At 29.3% G+C, this 19,956-nt stretch overlaps 1 protein-coding gene across 2 annotated transcripts; it reads right to left on the bottom strand.

The window, feature by feature from the left end:
* Positions 1 to 1,528: 1,528 nt before the first annotated feature.
* LOC107441190 (uncharacterized) lies at positions 1,529 to 15,420 on the bottom strand. Of its 2 annotated transcripts, none has more exons than XM_043041935.3 (5): positions 15,193 to 15,420; positions 10,302 to 10,577; positions 8,321 to 8,515; positions 3,003 to 3,200; positions 1,529 to 2,081 (listed from the first exon to the last, which is right to left on the bottom strand). In XM_043041935.3, exons 2-5 carry the CDS (start codon positions 10,513 to 10,515, stop codon positions 1,624 to 1,626), a joined length of 1,065 nt encoding a protein of 354 aa, XP_042897869.1. In that variant the 5' UTR covers positions 10,516 to 10,577; positions 15,193 to 15,420; the 3' UTR covers positions 1,529 to 1,623. The 2 variants fall into 2 exon arrangements, with proteins under 2 accessions (XP_042897869.1, XP_015909841.2); XM_016054355.5 differs by having other exon boundaries at positions 15,065 to 15,266.
* Between the last annotated feature and the right edge of the window lie 4,536 nt (positions 15,421 to 19,956).

Below are 19,956 nucleotides of genomic sequence, written 5' to 3'. Positions count from 1 at the left end.
TTAGCATCTAATTTGTCCCTGTATTTATTTATTTATTTTTGCCGCAATGTATGAAGAGAAAGATTGTAGTAAGTATCAATTTAAAAAGGATTTTGGATTGAAGATTTGTTTTTTCTTTTTTTAACGGGTAAAATATTTAAGATTTTTTTTTCGGGTCTGAGAAACGTTATAAAAAACTAATTCAGACATTTTTATATCGGAATTCGCTTTACTTTATTCTAAAGTATTATGCAGAGAAAACTACTATGACTTACATTTAAAATTATTCATATTAAAAGCAAAAACATTCTATGCGTTTCTAACTGAGAAAAATATGCTAGAAAAATTATCTAATTTTAATCTCCTTTAATGAAATTTATGAGTCTCACCTTTTTGCATTTTTAGTCAACCATGGCAACCTTGATATTCAATTAATGTCTAAATCGTCACATCTAATGTATAGAGTTGGATGCATAAAATACTAGGGTTACTAATTATTAATGTTTTTAATCTTAGACTGTTGATGTCACCTCAGAATAAAATGGGTTGAAAGCCTCCTCATTGCAAGAGAGCTGAAATAAAATGGTTTTTCATATTGCATCTAGTGGTGAGAGAAATAACTTCCAATCAAATTTAAAAAATAAAGAACAATACATTGAAACATAAACTTAGGTACAACTAGAAGAAATTATCCTCAAAAGCGCAGAAAATGGTGCTTTTAAGTGAACGGGTGAATAGCTTCTTTTTTAGAAAACTCAATTTCTCTAATTATTGTTTTACTCTACCACTTTGTAAAATTTTTCCCAAAAGAGCACAGCTATAAAATTATAAAGTGAACGCTAATATTAAGAAACTTTTAGTTTCTTGACTTACGCAGCGAGCTAAGCATTCGCCACCTCGCCAAATGCGATAAAATTGTAAATTTGGCGATTAAAATTGTGTTTTGGCAAAAGTATTGGCGAATGATATTTTTTTACTAGAAAAAATTACAATTATGTCAAAATGATTTTTTCTAAACTAATTAATATTTCTTATTCGATAACAGTAATTTTCGGTTTGGACCCAATTAGAATTGGGTCCTAATAATATAAGCCTGAAAAAACTACCGTAAAAATAGTTTTCTATGGGAAAAAAATAAATCATAAAAAATTGTTAAGATTTGCATTTGGCGATTACTTTTGATATTTGACTAGTTAACTGGTTAATAATTTGAAATCCACAGCGCAGGCCCTGCTTACGCTACTTAATTTTATGAATCCTTTTGAGTTTACGAACCCTGCATGAATTTTGGATCATCGAATGGAAAATTTGCCCTCTTCTCAAACAGCATCGGTAGGAAATTCGCTGCTTGAAATAAATGAAAAGAATGATTTTGGATTTTCACCCACGCAGGCTCTGCTCAAGCTCTGTACAGAACTGATTGCTCGCTTTCACAGTTATTGCACTGAGTAAAACTTACACTACATAAAAATGTGTGATGCTACTTAAAAATGCAAATTCTCCCCTACGGCATAAAACATAACGGAAGAGATAGTTGGATGATAACAGATTAAATTTAAAAATTAAATTTATTTCAATATAAAAATTTTCAACCCATAAAAATTTCAAAATCAAATTTCAAAAAAAAAAAAAAATTGAAAATATTTAGTGCTGCGTTTTAGTAGCTGCTGCTGTAGACTGAACTAGATTTGCCGATGAGAGTGTCGAATAAGAATTGTCAGTCGCTGTAGATTTTACAGTAGATTCTGCTGTGTTGAATGATGGCATTGAAGAAGGAGAATTTTCAGTTCCTGTGAATTGCGTCGTTGATTCAGTTATGTTCTTTGATGACATTGAAACAAAAGAATTGCTAGTGACATCAGACTGTGCAACTGTGCTTGTTTCCTTTTCCCCGACTTGCTGATTCGATTCAGCAGTTGCTTTACCTTTAATCATAGATACTTTGTCAATCATCACAAAATTATCAGTTGCTCCTGGCTGATTCGTTGATTCGACTATTTCTGTATCAGCTGTGTTGATTTCAATGTTTGCAGATGAAACGGAAGGATGCAACTCATCTGTTGCCACAGATTTTACATTTAGTTTATTAGTAGAGGTCACTCCTGAAAAATTTAGAAACGTTTTTAGTATTTTCAAATTATTGGAACAAAAATAATTACAATTAATTTTGTTACACTAATTTAAGTATTAGAAATTTATAAATTACTTTAATTTTTTAACCAATAAGACTGAATAATAAGCTCAAATTTATATATATAATCGTACAAAAAAGAAACTCAATTTCATTTCCAAATGTTGAAAACTAATCTCTAAATTTTTCATAAAAGAAAGAAAAAAGTGCAATTAGTTGCCTGCTTATAATATGTATTTAAGACTAAAAATCTACTATTTGATTTTTAGTAATTTTGAGCGAGAAATTATTCTTCATATAATTTGTTTAACTTTCCGTCACTTAAGTTTACTTCTTGTTACTGAAGTATTGTGCTATATAAAGGTCTATCAGTGCAGGACCTCTGATTGATATCAGTCAGTCTCTTTTTTTTCTTGGCTTTGATTGTACTTAGATTATCGAGAAAAAGTTATTTTTAGTTTCAAATTACGATGGCTCTCTTTGCACAAATAATTTTTAATGCTATTCGGTAATTTATTCATTAGGTTGGAAACCACTGATTTAAAATGATGAAAATTGATATTTGGAGGAGTTTGATGTAAATTACGCGAATTCTCTCTCTCTCTCTCTTTATATATATATATATATATATATATATATATATATATATATATATATATATATATATATATATATATATATATATATATATATATATATATATATATATATATATATATATATATATATATATATATATATATATATATATATATATATATATATATATATATATATATATATATATATATATATATATATATATATATATATATATATAAAGAGAGAGAGTTCGCGTATATATAATAAATTGAACAATAATAAAATGTTGATCTAAAAAAGAAATAAATACCGAAAGGATTCGGTCTGTCCTTGCAGTCGACAACTTCCTTATCTTTGCATTCTCTGTCTTCTTCGTCAAAAAGTTTGTTCTTTTCACAGGTCTTCACAGTAGGCTCGCTCTTGTGACAGTTGTAATATTTTGAACAATCTTCAAGGTGTGCAAAATTTCCCGATGAATATGGACACATATGCGTCAGGAGAGCAGCATCTATCGGAAAAACAAAACTCGGGTCAAGACAGAAAGTGAGCCGGAAAAAAAAAAAAACTGATAATAAAACCATTTCATTTCTAGCTTATTTTCGGAACGAGTAAAACTTCTCTGATGACACTTTTATCTAGAGTTATAATTCGTGTATATATAAGAAAGGAATGATCAAGTAGGCCCTTTAAACTGAATTTGAGAAACTCTATTGGAAGGAGAGAAATATCTGGTAGATACTTTTAGCAAAGAATTTCTAATGTTCTGAGGCGATCTCGTCGTTTTAATGAATCTTTTATAATGTATTTACGCCAGAGCAGAAAGCTTATATATAAAACAAGACGGAAAAGAGTAAAAATTGGTACAAAAAACGTTTCAATCTAACTTTTTTTTCGAGAAAAATTAAATTTCTGTGACTACCGAGAATTTTTTTCACTATTAAAGCATATATGGGTCATTCTCACGAAAACTGTCATTTTTCAGTTCATAAAATCCCAAAAAAGTAAAGTGAATAAAAAGCTCTGAAACTTTTTATATTAATAGAAATATGTAATGGCATTATAAAGAAAGTATATATCCTATAAATTATACTTAATATTTAAATTAATTAATTTTTTAAATAATTAATTTATAATTAATTAATTTATAATAATTAATAATTAATTAATTTAATAAATAGATTAATTAATATAATTAATTAATTAATTAATTTAATAAATTAATTCATTAATTTTTTAATTTATTTTTTAATTTATTTTTCAAATTAATTAATAAGTAAATTAATTATTTTCACTATTTAAAAAGTGAGGGAATGACACAAATAGTGAGGGAATGATATTTAATTTTAATACATGTTTTTATCTAAGTTACATCTACCTAAAGTTTGAAAATTATAACATACTAAGTATATCCAATATTTATTATAATTTAGTCTTATATATTTAATAGTTTTTACAGGTTTGGGAAATAAAATTGGCTGGCTCGATTGAACAAAAAAAAATTTGATAATATACTCATCTTGAATCATTCCCTCATTTCAGCGTCATTCCCTCACTTTATGTACTAGTGAGGGAATGACGAATTCAATAAAATTTAAAAATAACAGTTAGGCCTAATTAATTTCTGAAGTCAATCGCATACAATTATATTCATACAAGAAAGCAACATATAATTATCCACTTTCTCGATGAAGTTGCATTTTATTTTACTCTAAAAAATGACATGAGGGAATGACGAATGTAAAAAATTTTACCTGGTTTGATTCATTCAAATTTATTCCACAGCAAAGCTTCTTTAAGTTGAAGATGGAAACATACTGCAATTTTGTTCTATGATGCCAGTTGTTAACTTCTGAAGTTTTTATTAAAATATTTTTATTCTAAGAAGATTGCAGGTGATAAGAACATTGTTGTGAGGGAATGACGCGAAACACTGGGGACAAAGTTTAAAATAGTGCTGTGTTAATATTTTTATCAGAAATTAAATTTAAAATTGATTTCCTGAATTCTATATTTCAGTATTCTGAAATAAAAAACACGAATTTGTAAAAAAAAAAAAATTATTTCAGAAACAATTTTTTTCTTTTTTTAAATCAGCAGTGGGGACAAGTGAGGGAATGACATATTGGTATATTTTAATTACCTAAAATAAATAAAAAATAAAAATTGATAATTTTATTTTTATTCTTTTGTTAGCTTGCATTCTGAAGGACACTTTCTCTGAATTTTTTTTCTTCGTAAGCTGTAAAACAAACATAAAATATACTGGGGACATGAAAATGACGGTTTTTGTGAGAATGACCCATATATATAAAAAACTGCTTTTTTCCGAGAAAAAAATAAATATAAGTGAATAGTTTGAAGAAGAGAATAGTCTTACTCCCCTCCCGACAACTAGCTAAAACTGAAATGGTTTTACTACCAGCTTTTCCGTCTCGTTTTTACCCATGATTTACGCAGAGAAAGCGACCGGCGATGAATTAGAGTAGCGTCTTGACTTCTCTTGTAGTAGCACTTACATCTTACGCCGGCGAAGACAGTAAATAGTGACTGATGCACGTTAAATCTGTCGGGTTACGAAGTCCTCCAAGTTCCCATAACATAAATGTTACTTCTGGGGGTACTGAATTGGATATGGATCGTTCAATTCAAAATGACGATCTATGTATGAATGAATGAATGGATTTATGAATGGGTCTGCCTTATGAACAGGTGTGACGTATGGGTGTTGCAGAAGTCATATTCTAGGCTATAGAGGGCGCCATTGAAAAACAAGAAAAGCACCCACTGCCTTAAAGTCGTTTGGTTTCACCAAGCAGGCTTGCTGGTATTGGCAAGTAGCATTAGAAACAACAGCAACAGATAGTAACCCTGTTCGTAGCCACTTGCGAAACTAAGTTTCACTTTCTGCCAAAAAAGTGTTTTACAACGCCCAGGTAGGTTCACTGCTCTTTCGAAATCGTATGATTTTAAACAATGCAGTGAAGTTTCTTCAAGCGATGTCTATCGGAATTTATGACGTTGTTTAAAACCTCGACTTTGGTATAACTTTTTAGAACCTTATTTTATTTTATTTTATAACCGTCGTTGAACAGCCGACCCAATTTCATGGGTTTACGACTACTTACGTTCAACTCCGTAGCCTTGTAATTTTGAACCAATCCAGAAGACAAGGAAACTCCTGGATCAGTACCCCCAGAGGTATTGATTTGTTGTGGGAACATGGAGGACTTTGAGACTCGACAGATTTAACGTGCATCAGTCACCATTTACTACACGAGGAGTCTTCGGCCGGCGAGGATCGAACCCACGACCTCTTGGATATGGGCCCTGCGCCCTACCGACCAGGCTATCCCGGCCCTTAGAACCTTATAGTGCAATTACAATTTTTAAGTGTGAAAAGGTATGTTTAAACATCTTAAGCAACAGCTATGTGATCGTCGTCTCGTGTATGCATCGCACATCCACCCTAACAACAATTGTACCCTATAGTGCCACAATATGGATCCTATAAGAATATACACCGAGGGAACAATATTGGGGAGTCTTATGGATCTTAGAATGGCCTATAGAGAGCCTACATTGATCCATATAGAACTTACATTATTTAAGTAATGGATATTGGGTGAATCTGACTATTCTATAGAGGACCGATATGGATTGTGAAGTGTCTGGAAAATATCGGGAGAATCGGAAAATTCTATATAGGGCCAATATCGAAAAAAAATAAAGACCCTTTGAACTCTTGTTGAGCCAAGATTCATGAATATTGGCCCAATGAGGGCACAAGTTATTTTGCTGCTAGGACAAACGTTCCTGTTACGTTGTTACAGAATTCTCCAGAGCAAGTGAGTTCTTTTCATTACATATTTGAATATTTTCCTTAACTCAATGTAAAATTTTACGACGAATGGATAAAGGATAGATTTCGGCCTCAGTCACGCAAATAATAAATTTATGTTTGTTGATTAGATATCAAGTACTATTAAGAAAGAATATTTTTGTTTGGTTTAATACTAGTGATCATTTAACTGATAAATAAGAATTTATTTAAATTCTCTTTAATTATTTATTTAATTAAATATTAAATATTAGCTCTTTCCTCAATATTATTAAACTGTGATTTTATTTGCAGGGTAGTCGTGGTTCTTAAAAAATTTAAGGGTTGAAATAAATTAACGTTTAAGTTATCAGATACTTTTAAAATACCACTTTATCATTTAAGGTCGGATAGGGCAGAATTTTTAAACAGATGTATTTTATTTGAAGAATTACATGTAGTGGTGGTAATGTAAGTAAACATGCTACAAACGCTTATTCTCCCAACATTAGAAATTTTTGCAATGTACTTTTAATAGCGGTGATGAGCTAAACCAGAAATCTTTTAAGGAAATAGAAATTTTCAAAATAAGTGAAGAGCATGACTAATTGACCTTTAATAAATACGTTAAAATTATTTTCATGCAGTGGTGTGCAAAATTCCTTTAATTCTAATTTCTCGATACTTTACCTTTCCTACAACAAGGAAATTTTTTTTCTCCAAAACCACTGAAATTCCGAAGTAGGTGGAGAGTGATCAAAATTTAACTTCGTATCGTTGCCACTTTTTAAAAATTTTAGGCCCGTGGGAACCTGTATTCCCTTTTTTTAAAGGTATTTTACAGTTGAATGACATCTGATTATCAAAAGTTTCGTTGAAAAAAACAAAACAAGAAAACAAAAATTTAACCTAAAAACCAAATGAACGATGTTAGAGAAGGTTAAACATTTAAGTAGTAGTTTATTTACGGATAGTAGTTGCAGTTGGGACATCGGTGTTCCTTTTATATATCTGACGCTCTAATTACAAGCATAAATATATTTTGGTATTTTTTAATTATAAAAACACAGTCTAGTAGTTACTAAAAAAACTGAGTTAGATTATCTAAATGATATTTACAATCAAATAAAAAATTATTTTAGTGTAAATACAAAAAAAAACTTGGTTTAATTTCTTTTTTTAAAATTCTGTAACGAGAATTTAACTCTTAACTTTCACCGAAACTGTTTTAACCATCCCCATAAACTCTTCAGTTCACAGGATGACATCGATAAAATGGTTAGTTTTTCACCCACCACTTAATGACTCTTTCATTTGTTTTGCGCAAATATTTCACTTGTGTTACACCGAAAGTCAAGCATCAGTGGCTGCTGTCAGTGTGCGGATGGGTGACCCAGTGTACAAAGGGATCGAAGGTGTGCGGTATTGGTCATCGTTAAATTCTTCTACCGTAAAGTGCTCGCGCTAATCGTCTTGCTATTGAAACGGGATAGTGATCTCTGCAGATGATCAAAATGTGTCTTCGGATCATCCTTAGGGATGTTTCCCCAGATCGTAGCCGCAGCTCTAGTACGATATAAATAAACTACACATCATAAGCAGAAATTAGTAAAATGCTAAATATTATCTTTTTCACTTATTTTGACCTAAATTAATAAGAAATATTGAAAAAAAAAAGTGTGAAAATGTGCTTAAAAAAATTCTGCGTCGAAGGGTTTTGAATTTGTAGGTTTAAAAGTGATTTTCATAGATATCAGCAAAAATCTAAAAATCTGTATAGTATTTATTAAATATTATATACGTAGACTTACCAGTGGAATTCGCACAAAATGCTGCATAAACGCAATGTCTGCGAATTTTATCGAACTGTTGATTTGGTGGGCAGTGCTTGTGATGAGGTTTTCCATCTAAGCAAACTATATACTTATCGCAGTCAAAAATGTCTGGATAGTTTCCGTTCGGAAAGGGACATTTAAAATGCTTTCTCCATTTTGAGTGAATGTGATCTGAAAAATAAAAGTAATGAGAGAGTTTAAAAATTAGTTACATTCTGCGTGAGTGACTTTATTTAGAGGATCATGCTTCTCTGAATAAATAAATAAAGTGAGATATCAAATGTATTCTGTATTTAAAAAAATACTTTAGTCTTGAAACTCAAGAAAGAGATGTTAATTCTAACTTGCCTTAACAGAGATGATAACTTGCTCCTGACTGCGAATTAATATTTTCTAGTGGTACTGTTTCAATGCATAATTCTTGTTTTAATAAACTCGATTTATAGGATTCACCACTACATTCACCGCTACAAAGGTTTATGTAGAACAATGTTTTACCTCAGTTATGTCATGCTGAGCCTTTTAAAAAGTTGGCAATTTTTACAGCAAATCTGTAAATTTTTAGTAGTTCTCTAACGTTTCTTGAAATATTCAGTCCAATCTGGAGCACTTCGCACTTAAGTTTTAACGTAAGATTAGTTGTTTTGTAAATTTAATTCAAAGTTATTTTCCCCACCATACTTTTTAAATGATTCTAAAGTTCGTATCAAATTCCAGTTTGTTCCATTTCTCTTGGGGAAAGTCTTTTAAAATGTTGGCAAGATTACCGAAAATTCTGAAAGATTTAATTGCATCTCACTGTATAAAGCGAAGCAGTTGGTAGCCCTGTAATGTGCCCAGCAGGTGTGGATAGTTAAACATTAATGCAATATACCACTACTTCCATTTAAATCTTTCCCCACTTTTTATTGCTCTTATCACAAACATATACAGGTAAGACCCGGTAATTGTGCAGTGAAGTTTTACAGTGCCAATAAAATGAAACAAATTAAGATTACTTTAATTGCTATTTCGACTTAAAATATCGTGCGGGATTAGGATTTCCAGGTCGGGGTCATATTCTTTGGTTTCGCCTCCCAACGCGTTGGTAACCTAGGTTCGAATCCCAGAAGAGGCTGGTTGTTACGAATTCTGTTCCCGGATCACACCGACCACAGAGATGACGAAAAATATCCTCAGTGGTTGTCGGATCATGGGTTAGAATTTCCTTGAGGTCGGAGTAACCGCGGGAGGTTTTCCGCTCTGTATAACACAAATGTGGGTTCTTTCCATCAAAAAGTCATCCACAAAGGCTACTTTGCCCCAATGCTTGATTCAGGGGTTCCCCTGTCTTCTGGATTGATTCAAAATTGCAAGGAGTTGAGCGAATAGTCTTTAGCTCAGAATTGGGTTGGCTGCTCCACACCGGTCATGAAACGCACGGCCGTATACTTTAAATTCGATATTTATTGCTAGATATAATACTTGCGACTGCATCGCAACGACATATTTTTAAATATCCTTTCCACTATTTCATTTTATAACCGTCGCTGAACAGCCGACCCAATGTTTTGGGTTTAATGCTCAACTCCTGTAGCCTTGTCATTTTGAACCCACTCCAGAAGACAAGGGAACTCTGAATCAAGTATTAGGAGAAATTTTTCCTTCGTGGAGGACTTTTTGATGGAGCTAACCAGGAATTGTGTTACACAGAGATAAAAACCACGAAAATCTCACATGGTTAGCCTGACGGCAAGGGGACTCTCACTCATGATCCGTCTACCTCTGAAGATATTTTACGTCAGCATTGTGGTCGGTGCAAGCCGGGTGCGGAATTCGTATCGCCCAGTCATTGCTGGGATTCAAACCCGGTTCACCTCATTTGAAGGCTAACGCTCGTTTCCCTGAGCCATCACGACTCCCTTGCCACCACAGTAAAAACTATCCAAGATATATCGATGCATCGTCTTGTACTTACCATGAACAGCATGCTTTCCATAATGATGACCCCAGCACTCTGCAGTATGTTTCTCCTTGCATTCATGACTATGGTAATCAAACATTTCACCAGCAGGACATTTTCTTATTGTAAAAATTTCATCTGTTTGTTTTTGATAGTAATAATGACAATATCTTTCATGGGGAAATTTCTTGATGTGTTCATCTGGATCTGGCCAGTTGAAATCGAGCATCCGATTACTGGGATACCTTTTTATTCCGTAGCCAAATGAGAGTGAAATGGAACTAACCACACCTACAAAGAAAAGAAAAGAAAAATAGAAAGAAGCACAGAAAGGAAGGAAAGAAAACCCATTTATTAAATACCCATTAATGACCTATTTAGGTTGAACAAAACTGCTGTAAATATTCAGATTAACAGTTCACATTAAGTTTTAAAAAATCACTTGAACGGCTTAAACGTTAAAACATTGGTTTTTCGAAGTTCCTTCACCAAGGAAAAGAAATTAAAATAAGTAAATAAAAACAACCGCAATTTATGAAATTTACGCTTGTCGTGAAGAATTATCTGGGCCTTAAAACGGACCAATAACTTAAATATTTTAAAAATTATTGAACTTTTTAAAAAAATGTCTAATTTGGTGACATTTTCCTACCTAGATGAGAATTATCAAAATCACTGCCTTATTCTCAGTTTTTGCTCATTTTTAAGAGCACAGATAATACAGCATTGGAGTAAGTTTTAAAATATTAAAAAATTATTCCCCATAGCTCCACACTGAGGTTTCGCGCCATTTTCATAAAACATTGAGAGCGAAGGCTATAAATAGGCTAATCTTGACCAACCGTCATGAGTTGCTTACTCGCAGTAGTTATGAAAATAGCATATTATTCGTAAAATAGCATCATTTCATATGACGACAGAGCTTTAAATGTTTTTCTTAAATAACTAAATTGTTTATTGCCTTGAAGTTTAGAATATGTTAAATGAACCAAATTATTAATTTTTGTACTGAAAGCCATATGTCACTGCAAAGGATTAAAATAAGAAGGACAGAGAGTTTTTTCAAATCATACACTCGTTGAGAAAAAATTAACTTAGTAGCAACATAAATGTAATGAGTTCAGCAATGTAAGCTTGTCATAGATGTTTTAATGTATAAGAATCTCATTTCTTAAAAAAATGATTATATACTCATCACGGAAATTCTATAATTGAAATTGTAATTAATAACTAGTCATTAGGGAGTTCTGCTTTTAAATGTTCGATGTATATATAGATAGATATACACTATAATACCATAATGGAATTGAGTTTTCGACATTTCTCAAGAAATACTTAAAGGATTATTTAATAACTTTAGAGATCATGCGATGTTTCATACTTATAGCAATAAGATTTAAAGCTTTCAAAAGTTTTGGAGACCGACAATAAATTACCAAAGAAAACAAGTATTTTTGAACACCCTAAGCCAGAAAATTAAGTAACAAGCTTTTTATTTTTAGTAACTGCATGAAATTTCGTAAATCTGAAGTAAATATTTATGGAAATATGGACATTATTATTAAAAAAAAATTTTTTTTGCCTTACTTTTTTTTGCTATAATTTTATAAACATTCAATAAAAACAAATAAAATTTTTGAAGCAGTAAAAATTAATTACAAAATTATTTATTAAAATTTTAAAAAAATTCGTTGAAAACTGCGCAAGATATAAATATTTAAGATAATTCTTTTATATTGCGCATGCGAGGAAAAAATTAAAAAAAATTTTTTTTTCTTTTTAATTTTGTAGTGAAGTATTTGGCAACGAATGAAGAATTTTTGATTTGGATTTCTTAAAAATTTAAAAAGTTTCAAGCAATTTTTTGTAGTTTTTATACTTTGTTAAAGAATGCTGAAAACGATCAGGGATTTTCCTGATATTTCATTTTGTGCCATTAAACAAAATTTATAAAAAAATAAGACCGACATGCAGGTAATCATCCCCCATAAAAGTATGTTTACTTTTGCATGTTTTCTTTCCTTAAACCATCACATTTTGGTTTCCGGACGATCATTATAAGGTATTATCATTTGTTATTAAATTTTGTCTTAATGATCACAAAATAAAATTCGTGGAAAACCCCTGATCGGCTCCCTTTTAAAAAGACTACTTTGAAAATAGCTTAAAACTTTTTAAATTTCTTACATATTCAAATCAAACTTTTTTCATTAGTTGCGAAATCCGATTCACTACAAAATTAAGAAATTTATTTAAAAAATTTTTTCAGCGCAAGCTCAGTATAAAGAAAAACTACCTTAAATACTTGATTTACCTTAAATCTTGAGCAGTTTCCAACAAATTTTTTTAAAATTTTAACTAAATAATTTTGTAATTAATTTGAAACTGTTCCAAAAATTTTGTTTGATACCATTGGATCTTTATAAAGTTACAACAGAAAACGTAAGCAAAAAAGTAGTATTTTTATAAAAATGTCTATATATCTATAAATATTTATTCTAGGTTTACAAAATTTTATGCTGTTATTGAAAATAATAACTTAAGCAATCGATGAAAGTTACAAGTTTATTGTTGGTCTCCCAAACCACTGAAAGCTTTAAATGTTATTTACTTTAAGTATTTCTTGAGAAATTTAAAAAAATTTCAATATATATATTAAATAAAAGTTAGTATTAGATGATATGAAAAAAATTTTAAGATACTAAACACAATACACTTAATTTATCAACAACAAAAAAAAACATTTTTTTGACTGTTTACTTTATTTATTTTTCCTAATGAAGAATTTGAAAAATGTTAAGAAATTTAAAAAAAAAACTTTTTTTAACTGAAAATTGATAATTTATTTATATGTTTAATTTTTCCGTCTTAAAATTACTGTTCAACATATTAAAATATTTTTGAACATGTTCTTACAAAACTTCTGTATTGTAAAACATTTTATTATAGATATTAAACGCTTTTATTTTTAATTCCTTTAACAAAATCAACAAAATATAAAATTTTTTAGATAATAAACTCTTTAGAATAAATTACTACATAATCGTAATTATGTTACATTATATAATAAGGGTAAGCTAGGTAGAACTTTTTTAATTTCAAGCCACTCCTTTAAAATAATAATCAAAAATCGTTATAGTAACACAGAAAAATATTAGGTAATAACAAGGGCGCCGGCAACGGGATGCGAGAGGGTGCACTTGCACCCCCCTGGCTTTTTTAAATAAAAAAAACAATACAGAAAAACAATTTTGTTATAAAAAATTTTTGTTAAAAATATTTTTATTCAAAAACAAATAATTAAGTAATTATTGATACACAACAGTTAAAAATTTTTTTAATCAAACAAGAATTGTAATCGTCTTGTTTGCTGTCCAAATCTGTTTATAACTTTTTCAATGAATTCTGAATCATCTTTAATTCTTTTTTATGCACACCGAGCATGCACAAACTTGGCAGATATCTAAGCTATATTTTTAAATTTCATTTAGTAAAATATAAATAATATTATATTTTCTATTAGTTATTTAGTTTAACAAAGGTGTATAACACAAACTGACTTCTCACAACTGTAAAACTTCATCAACACAATAAATATCAATTTTAAGCGTGCACAAACACGTTAGTATACGAAACTACTGCTTGTAGTTATTAGTGTTTCAATGCCAGCGCCATCAATACAGTTTATCGTGGCAAAATTTGCAAGCACTAGAAATTCGTACTTTTTTTTTTAAATATGTTAACAATGAAGTAGTGTATCTTAAAAAATATTAACAGATGGAAGAATATGTAATAACGAAACAAAATGTAATAACAGAACACTTTAAATTTTTTTTTTTTGGGGGGGGGGGTAGTTTGTTAGAGGGTTGCACCCCCTTTTATATTATTCTGCCGGCACCCTTGGGTAATAAATAAATATCGCGAATAAATACCGTTAAGTTAGTGGTTATAATTGGCGGGTATAATATCGTTAAAAATTTTATTAGTTTAGGTTAATGGCAGTCAAAGATATAAATTCTAGAATGTTTATTTATTATTTTAATGTCCAATTAGAATGCAAGAAAAGGTTAGACGACAATTATGTGATACATGTTAGAGCAAAAGATTTTGACTTCAATAATACATTTTATTATCTATGATAGTAAAATATTGTAAATTAACCTCGAAGTTCTAAAGTAAAGCAGGACAATGTCAGAATCGCGATACATTGTCAATAAATAGCAATATTTCACGATATATATCCAAATTGAAAAAAGATTTTTTTTTTTACATTTGTCATTATTTTCGTTTCCCAAACTTTCCAAATATATTTTTCGTTGTCAAATAATCGAGATTTCTATTGTATTCGATACACATAGTATTCAGAATATTTCATGATCATATTATTAAAATATCATCAACATGTTAACATAATGCTACAAAATATCAATATTTCAAGATATATTGTCCAGATGCTAAACAGGTACAATAATTTAACAGTTAAGAGTTCTTTGCAAAGGGTAAATACTGTCATAAAATTTCCAAATATACACAAGAATTTTCCAAATAAAAATTTTGATTTTGCTTCATCAAAATTATTTTAATATCTTATTCGTTTATTTGTTTTAAATATTTAATTCATTTGGCTCAACCATAACATCATTCATTGCAAATGGTTGAATACTTAAGATCAACAATTATGTACACGGGATTCAAAAAGCGAATCGAATCACTTAAAAATAGCCCTATTCAATTAATTGTTTAAACATACGAAACACTTGGAAACAAATATAACTTACCCAAGACAACTAAATAGAGAACTTTGTGCATTGTCGTGAGTAATAATAAGCGACTTTAAAACAAAATGATGCCTTTAAGCCTAATTTAAAATGCAATTTCACAGTAGTAGAAAGTGAGGTAAAAATACCTTTTATCTATTTCTGATAGCGCCCATAAATGAAATCTCTCTCAAACTAAGATAGACGTATCTTTGCTCTTCACAAATTTGAATTATCGAAATCAGTTTTCATTTCTCACCCCCCCCCCCTTTTTTTTTTTTCTCAGGCGACTAAACTGAGACTGAAATCAGTAATTGTCATTTTTTTTATTACAGTGAAACCTCTCGTGCTCCACAGTAAAATGGTCGTAATACCTCACTTTTAGTAATTTTCTTGATACTGAAATGCCGCCATGAATGCGCCGAATCGATGAATGAAATTTAAGAGTCCATAAAAATGATTCCTACTGATATGTTTCAAAACAAATTTACCTATTATGAATGATCGAACCATTTTAAATTAACAAACCATCATGTTTTTTTTTATTTTTTTAAAGTTTGCATTTAATTCTATATCACGAAAATTAGATAGCTTTAGAAAATGAGATGAGGTTTGTTTGTTTGAAATTGTTAGTCTTTTTTAAAATAACTTTTTCTTCTAATTTAACTTTCAATTCTAAAAATAAGATCGTCTTTAGTGATCTCTTCCAGAAATCGTCAAAAGAGCTCTCTAAATAAGGGCCTCACAAATATTTTGAATAGATTTTAATCTATTTATTAGTTTTGTTAATGTTTTTTCATTTGTCCGTTTTCGCATTTGGTGCAGAGGTTTTGATGGTCAACATAAAGTCTATAGAAAAAAATTCCGTGCTCGTCAAATAGAGGAGGTCGCTACACAGTCTTTCTTAAGAGGTTTCATTGTGTTTGTTCGAAAGATTCTTTTTTTTTTCTTCCAGTAATTGCATGTGAAATAGATAAAATTGCCATTACTTGATCAACAAGTCTTTTATTTACAGTGTTTCAGCTTCAGGTAGAAGAATTTTAGGAAATATATTTTATTACAGAATAGAGTGGGATGGGTCACCACGACAAGTGGATCGGGCCTGTGCCAGTGAATCAAAAAAAAAAAAAGAATCAAGCTTTGGAAATGGTACAGAGGAGAAAAAAATTACATTGATAAACACGCTAAAAAGTTTTTCTTCGACTTAGATATTTTACTTTTTATACTTGATTTACTGAGCCTATAGTCACTGATACTAGCTTTTTATAGGGAAGATTAAATTACATTTTGTAACTGCCACTAGCATTTAACTTTTATTATCCATATACAGTTGTATATTAAAGGAAAATGAAAAAACAATCCGAATACATCGTCCTAGATTTCGAAAAAAGTGGTTTGACAACTCTTTTTCCGATTGCTAATGCTATGAATGCTGAGATAGAATTTTAAAAAGTTTATTAAAAAAATTTAGGTTTTGAAACTTTTTTTTTTTGCACAATTTGCAGCTTGTTAAACAAAAATGCCAAATATATAAAAATCTCCTCAATTTTGAAGTTTTTGCCGCTTGCGTTGCTTTCTTAGTTGCACCACAGTATAATGGTGGATAGTTAATACATTTAACTTTTAAGAATAGTAATAATACTAAATACTTTACTTATAAACTTTTTTTTTTCTTTTTAAAATGCTCACAGCTGTTAAGACTCCAAATGAATATACACATGTTTTATCTTTAAATAAGTCAAGGATATTTAATCTAGAAAATGAAATTGTTTAAATATGTATCAGTTATGCATCCCCCCCTGTATATGACAACTAAACTCTACCTATGAGAGAAAAAAAAGTGTCAGTTTTCTCATGCTCTGTTTTCCTCTAAAATTAGTCACCTGGGGCTTAAAACAGCCAATGTATTTAAATTTTGATTAAATTCATGATTCAAATCAATTGATTTTCTTTTTAAAAAAGATGATTGATTTAAAGATTTACAAATTATATTATTAGATATTTTAAATTTTTTTAATGATTTTCATGGTTTAAAATTTATAGTAAATATATTGCTAGGTTAATGAGTTTCAGTTAGCGAAATTGCATTAGTAATCGAGACCTACCAAAATGCAGAGAAATCATGGAAAAAATGATGATGCAGAATAATGAAAAAAATAAATAAAATTAAATTTTTTTTTTTTTTAAATATAAAAACAAATTTCTAAACTAATGATAAAGTTTGGAGTTAAAAAAAAAATTTAAACTACAAAACACGTTGCAAACTTTGCACTGTTGAAAGTGCATGAGATAAGAAAGGTATTTTGTTAGCTAGTTTAAAAATATGACAAAAAATAATTTAAAAAATAAGTTATTGGAAATAAGAAATTCATAATTGTGACGATATATTATAGCAACAATTATTTTATTACCAGGAAGAAATATTTAATTTTTTGCTGTTGATGGGAAAGAAAGAATTAAAGAGGCTTGTTAAAGAACTAAGAAGCAATAAACAATATTTTTTTATTATACATATAAAATAATTTCGAGAGCATAAAAAACTATACAAAAACAATCACATAGAAATGTTACATGAAATACTGTTCTTAAAAATACAAAGTAGCAAAACTAGCATTTAAATATTTAACATGCATATCATTATATGTACACTGTGCGAAAAACGCCACATAAACAAAGTTCTTAGCTTTTAAAACAAATAAGCAAGCTAAAGAACTATAGAATAATTTTCAAAATTCAACAAGTAAAAATTTTTTATGTATAGCAGAAGTGCACTTTCTAGCACATAATATTCATGTGATGATTTTGAGATACAAAAATAAATTGTCATTTTTAAAAAAAAATAATTTCTGATTCAATAAGCTTATACAATTTATTTCTATCCATTTATGAAAAATAAAATTCATAGTAGAAATATTTATACTATAACAAACTGATTTAGAATTCCTATTCTATACATTTCTGAAAACAGAGCGGTCATAAAATTGGGGCACGTGGAGTGTTTGCATAGGTTTCCACGCTGGTGGTGTCGTAAATTATTTATCAGTATAAGAAACATTTTCTTTTATTTTGCCAAATAAAATAGAAAAAGGTAGTAGTCTTCATATTTTTAAGGGTCCCACAAAAAAAAGAGTAATAAATCAAAATTATAAAAATTGAGATTAAACGACATCTTTCGATAACTATTCAAACTGGGTGCTTAAACAGAAAGAGCCACTCATTCTGTATACATAACATAAAGTAAATGAAATAATAGTATAAAATTTAAAGAAAAAAAAAGGTTAAATTGCTTGCTTTAAAGAAAAAAAATTTGAGAAAGAAAAAATTCATTTATTTCAATAATATGCCAAACTCTTAAGTGAAATCCTTGGGATACTGCAGAAAGAAAATATTTAAGACCTCACAATATTTTTGCACAGGACCCAGCAAAGTTCAGAAACTGTTCAGAATTTTTTTAAAAAAAAATTTAGCTTTGAAAGGAAAATAGTAGTGAGACAGATTTTATAACAGTACAAAAAAGATTTAATGAATTATTATAAATAAAACATTTAAAAAAGTCACATATTTGATATGCGTCAAAAAATAATTACTTCTCGACAAAAAACAGTCATTAAACAAAAGCCCAACCAGAGATTAAGTACCATTCGAGCAGGACAAAATATTTATTTCATTTGCGTTTCATTGCAGAAAAATTTGCACATCTTAAATTACTTTCCTGGCATTTAAACATAGGAATTAAGCATATGTCATAGCTTGGCACTCACTGCAACGTAGAATTCAGCCACCTGAATCAGATTAAGACTGTTACATTAACCTCGTCATGAGTTGCGAAAGGCTAGCCAGAAAAAAATGTTTTACGCGTCATAAAACGGAATGTCAGCTATTATTTCACGTCTGGAAGTCTGATTAATTGTTTCACACAGAATAACTGAAAAGCAATGACTTTAAAAGTTAAAGCAAATCTAACAAAATGAGAAGGTACTTAAGTTGAAGAATGTGCCACACTTGTGCTTATAGATACACAGAACATTGCTGCCAAATGCACAGGAGTAATGAATGTACAAATATGGTACTTTTTTTCTCCAGATAAATTGTTCAAATTACTTAAGTTAAGATAGTTAAAACTTAGCTTCTTAATAAGTTTTTTTGACAGAATAATAAATAACAAAACAATAAAGTAAAGAATAAAAAAATTATTAAAATATATATTGTATAATAAACTATAAAATGAAGTCCATATTTTGTATAAAGGAAAATTAAATAAAAGCAGTTTCTATAAAACGGATTGATATTTAAATAACATGATGGAAATATTCATTGATCTGTTAAATAAATGATAAGACAGTACAAAAAAAAAGAAGAAAAGAAAATGCTTTTGTAATAAAAGAGAATGTTCATTTAAAATTTATAAAATTAACAAGTTATCTAAAAATAACTGGGAAAAAAACAGGTTTAAAAGGGAAAAAATAGAATGTCTATATCTTCAATCATTATCAAAATTAATAATTGAATATAAACAATTTTTGAAAGAAAAAATGAAGGTACTGTAAGTAAGATATTTTAACACCATAAGCAACCACAATATTACAACACAATCTTGATATATATCTTGATTGTTATGAGAAATTGAACACTTTGTTTTTTGAAATGAAATGACAGCTTTTCAATGCAGAAATAAAATGAACACAAAACATGTTTGCAATGACATTTCAAGTATTATAAGAATCCACGATTGCAAACATTATTTACTTTTGAATAAAATTACAAAATCGAAAATTTATTTGTTTGAAAAAGGAAACATTTAAGCTTGTATAATATAGATCAGTTCTGTACAATATTTAAATTTTGCTTAATAACACAATGTGCAACACAATAATTTTTTTAAAAGGTCAATCCAAAAATAAAATATACATATA

Source organism: Parasteatoda tepidariorum, chromosome 1 (assembly GCF_982258835.1).
Source record: "Parasteatoda tepidariorum strain Cologne lab strain chromosome 1, Ptep-v5.0, whole genome shotgun sequence".
NCBI lineage: Eukaryota > Metazoa > Arthropoda > Arachnida > Araneae > Theridiidae > Parasteatoda > Parasteatoda tepidariorum.
This window is presented reverse-complemented; position numbering and strand designations above follow the sequence as displayed.

Coding starts and splice junctions, on each gene's coding strand:
- LOC107441190 (XM_016054355.5), bottom strand. CDS start 15,095: ATGCACAAAGTTCTCTATTTAGTTGTCTTGG. Junction 10,578..15,064: donor TCTCTATTTAGTTGTCTTGG/GTAAGTTATATT, acceptor TTTTCTTTGTAG/GTGTGGTTAGTTCCATTTCA. Junction 3,201..8,320: donor ATTTTGTGCGAATTCCACTG/GTAAGTCTACGT, acceptor TTTTTCCGATAG/ATGCTGCTCTCCTGACGCAT.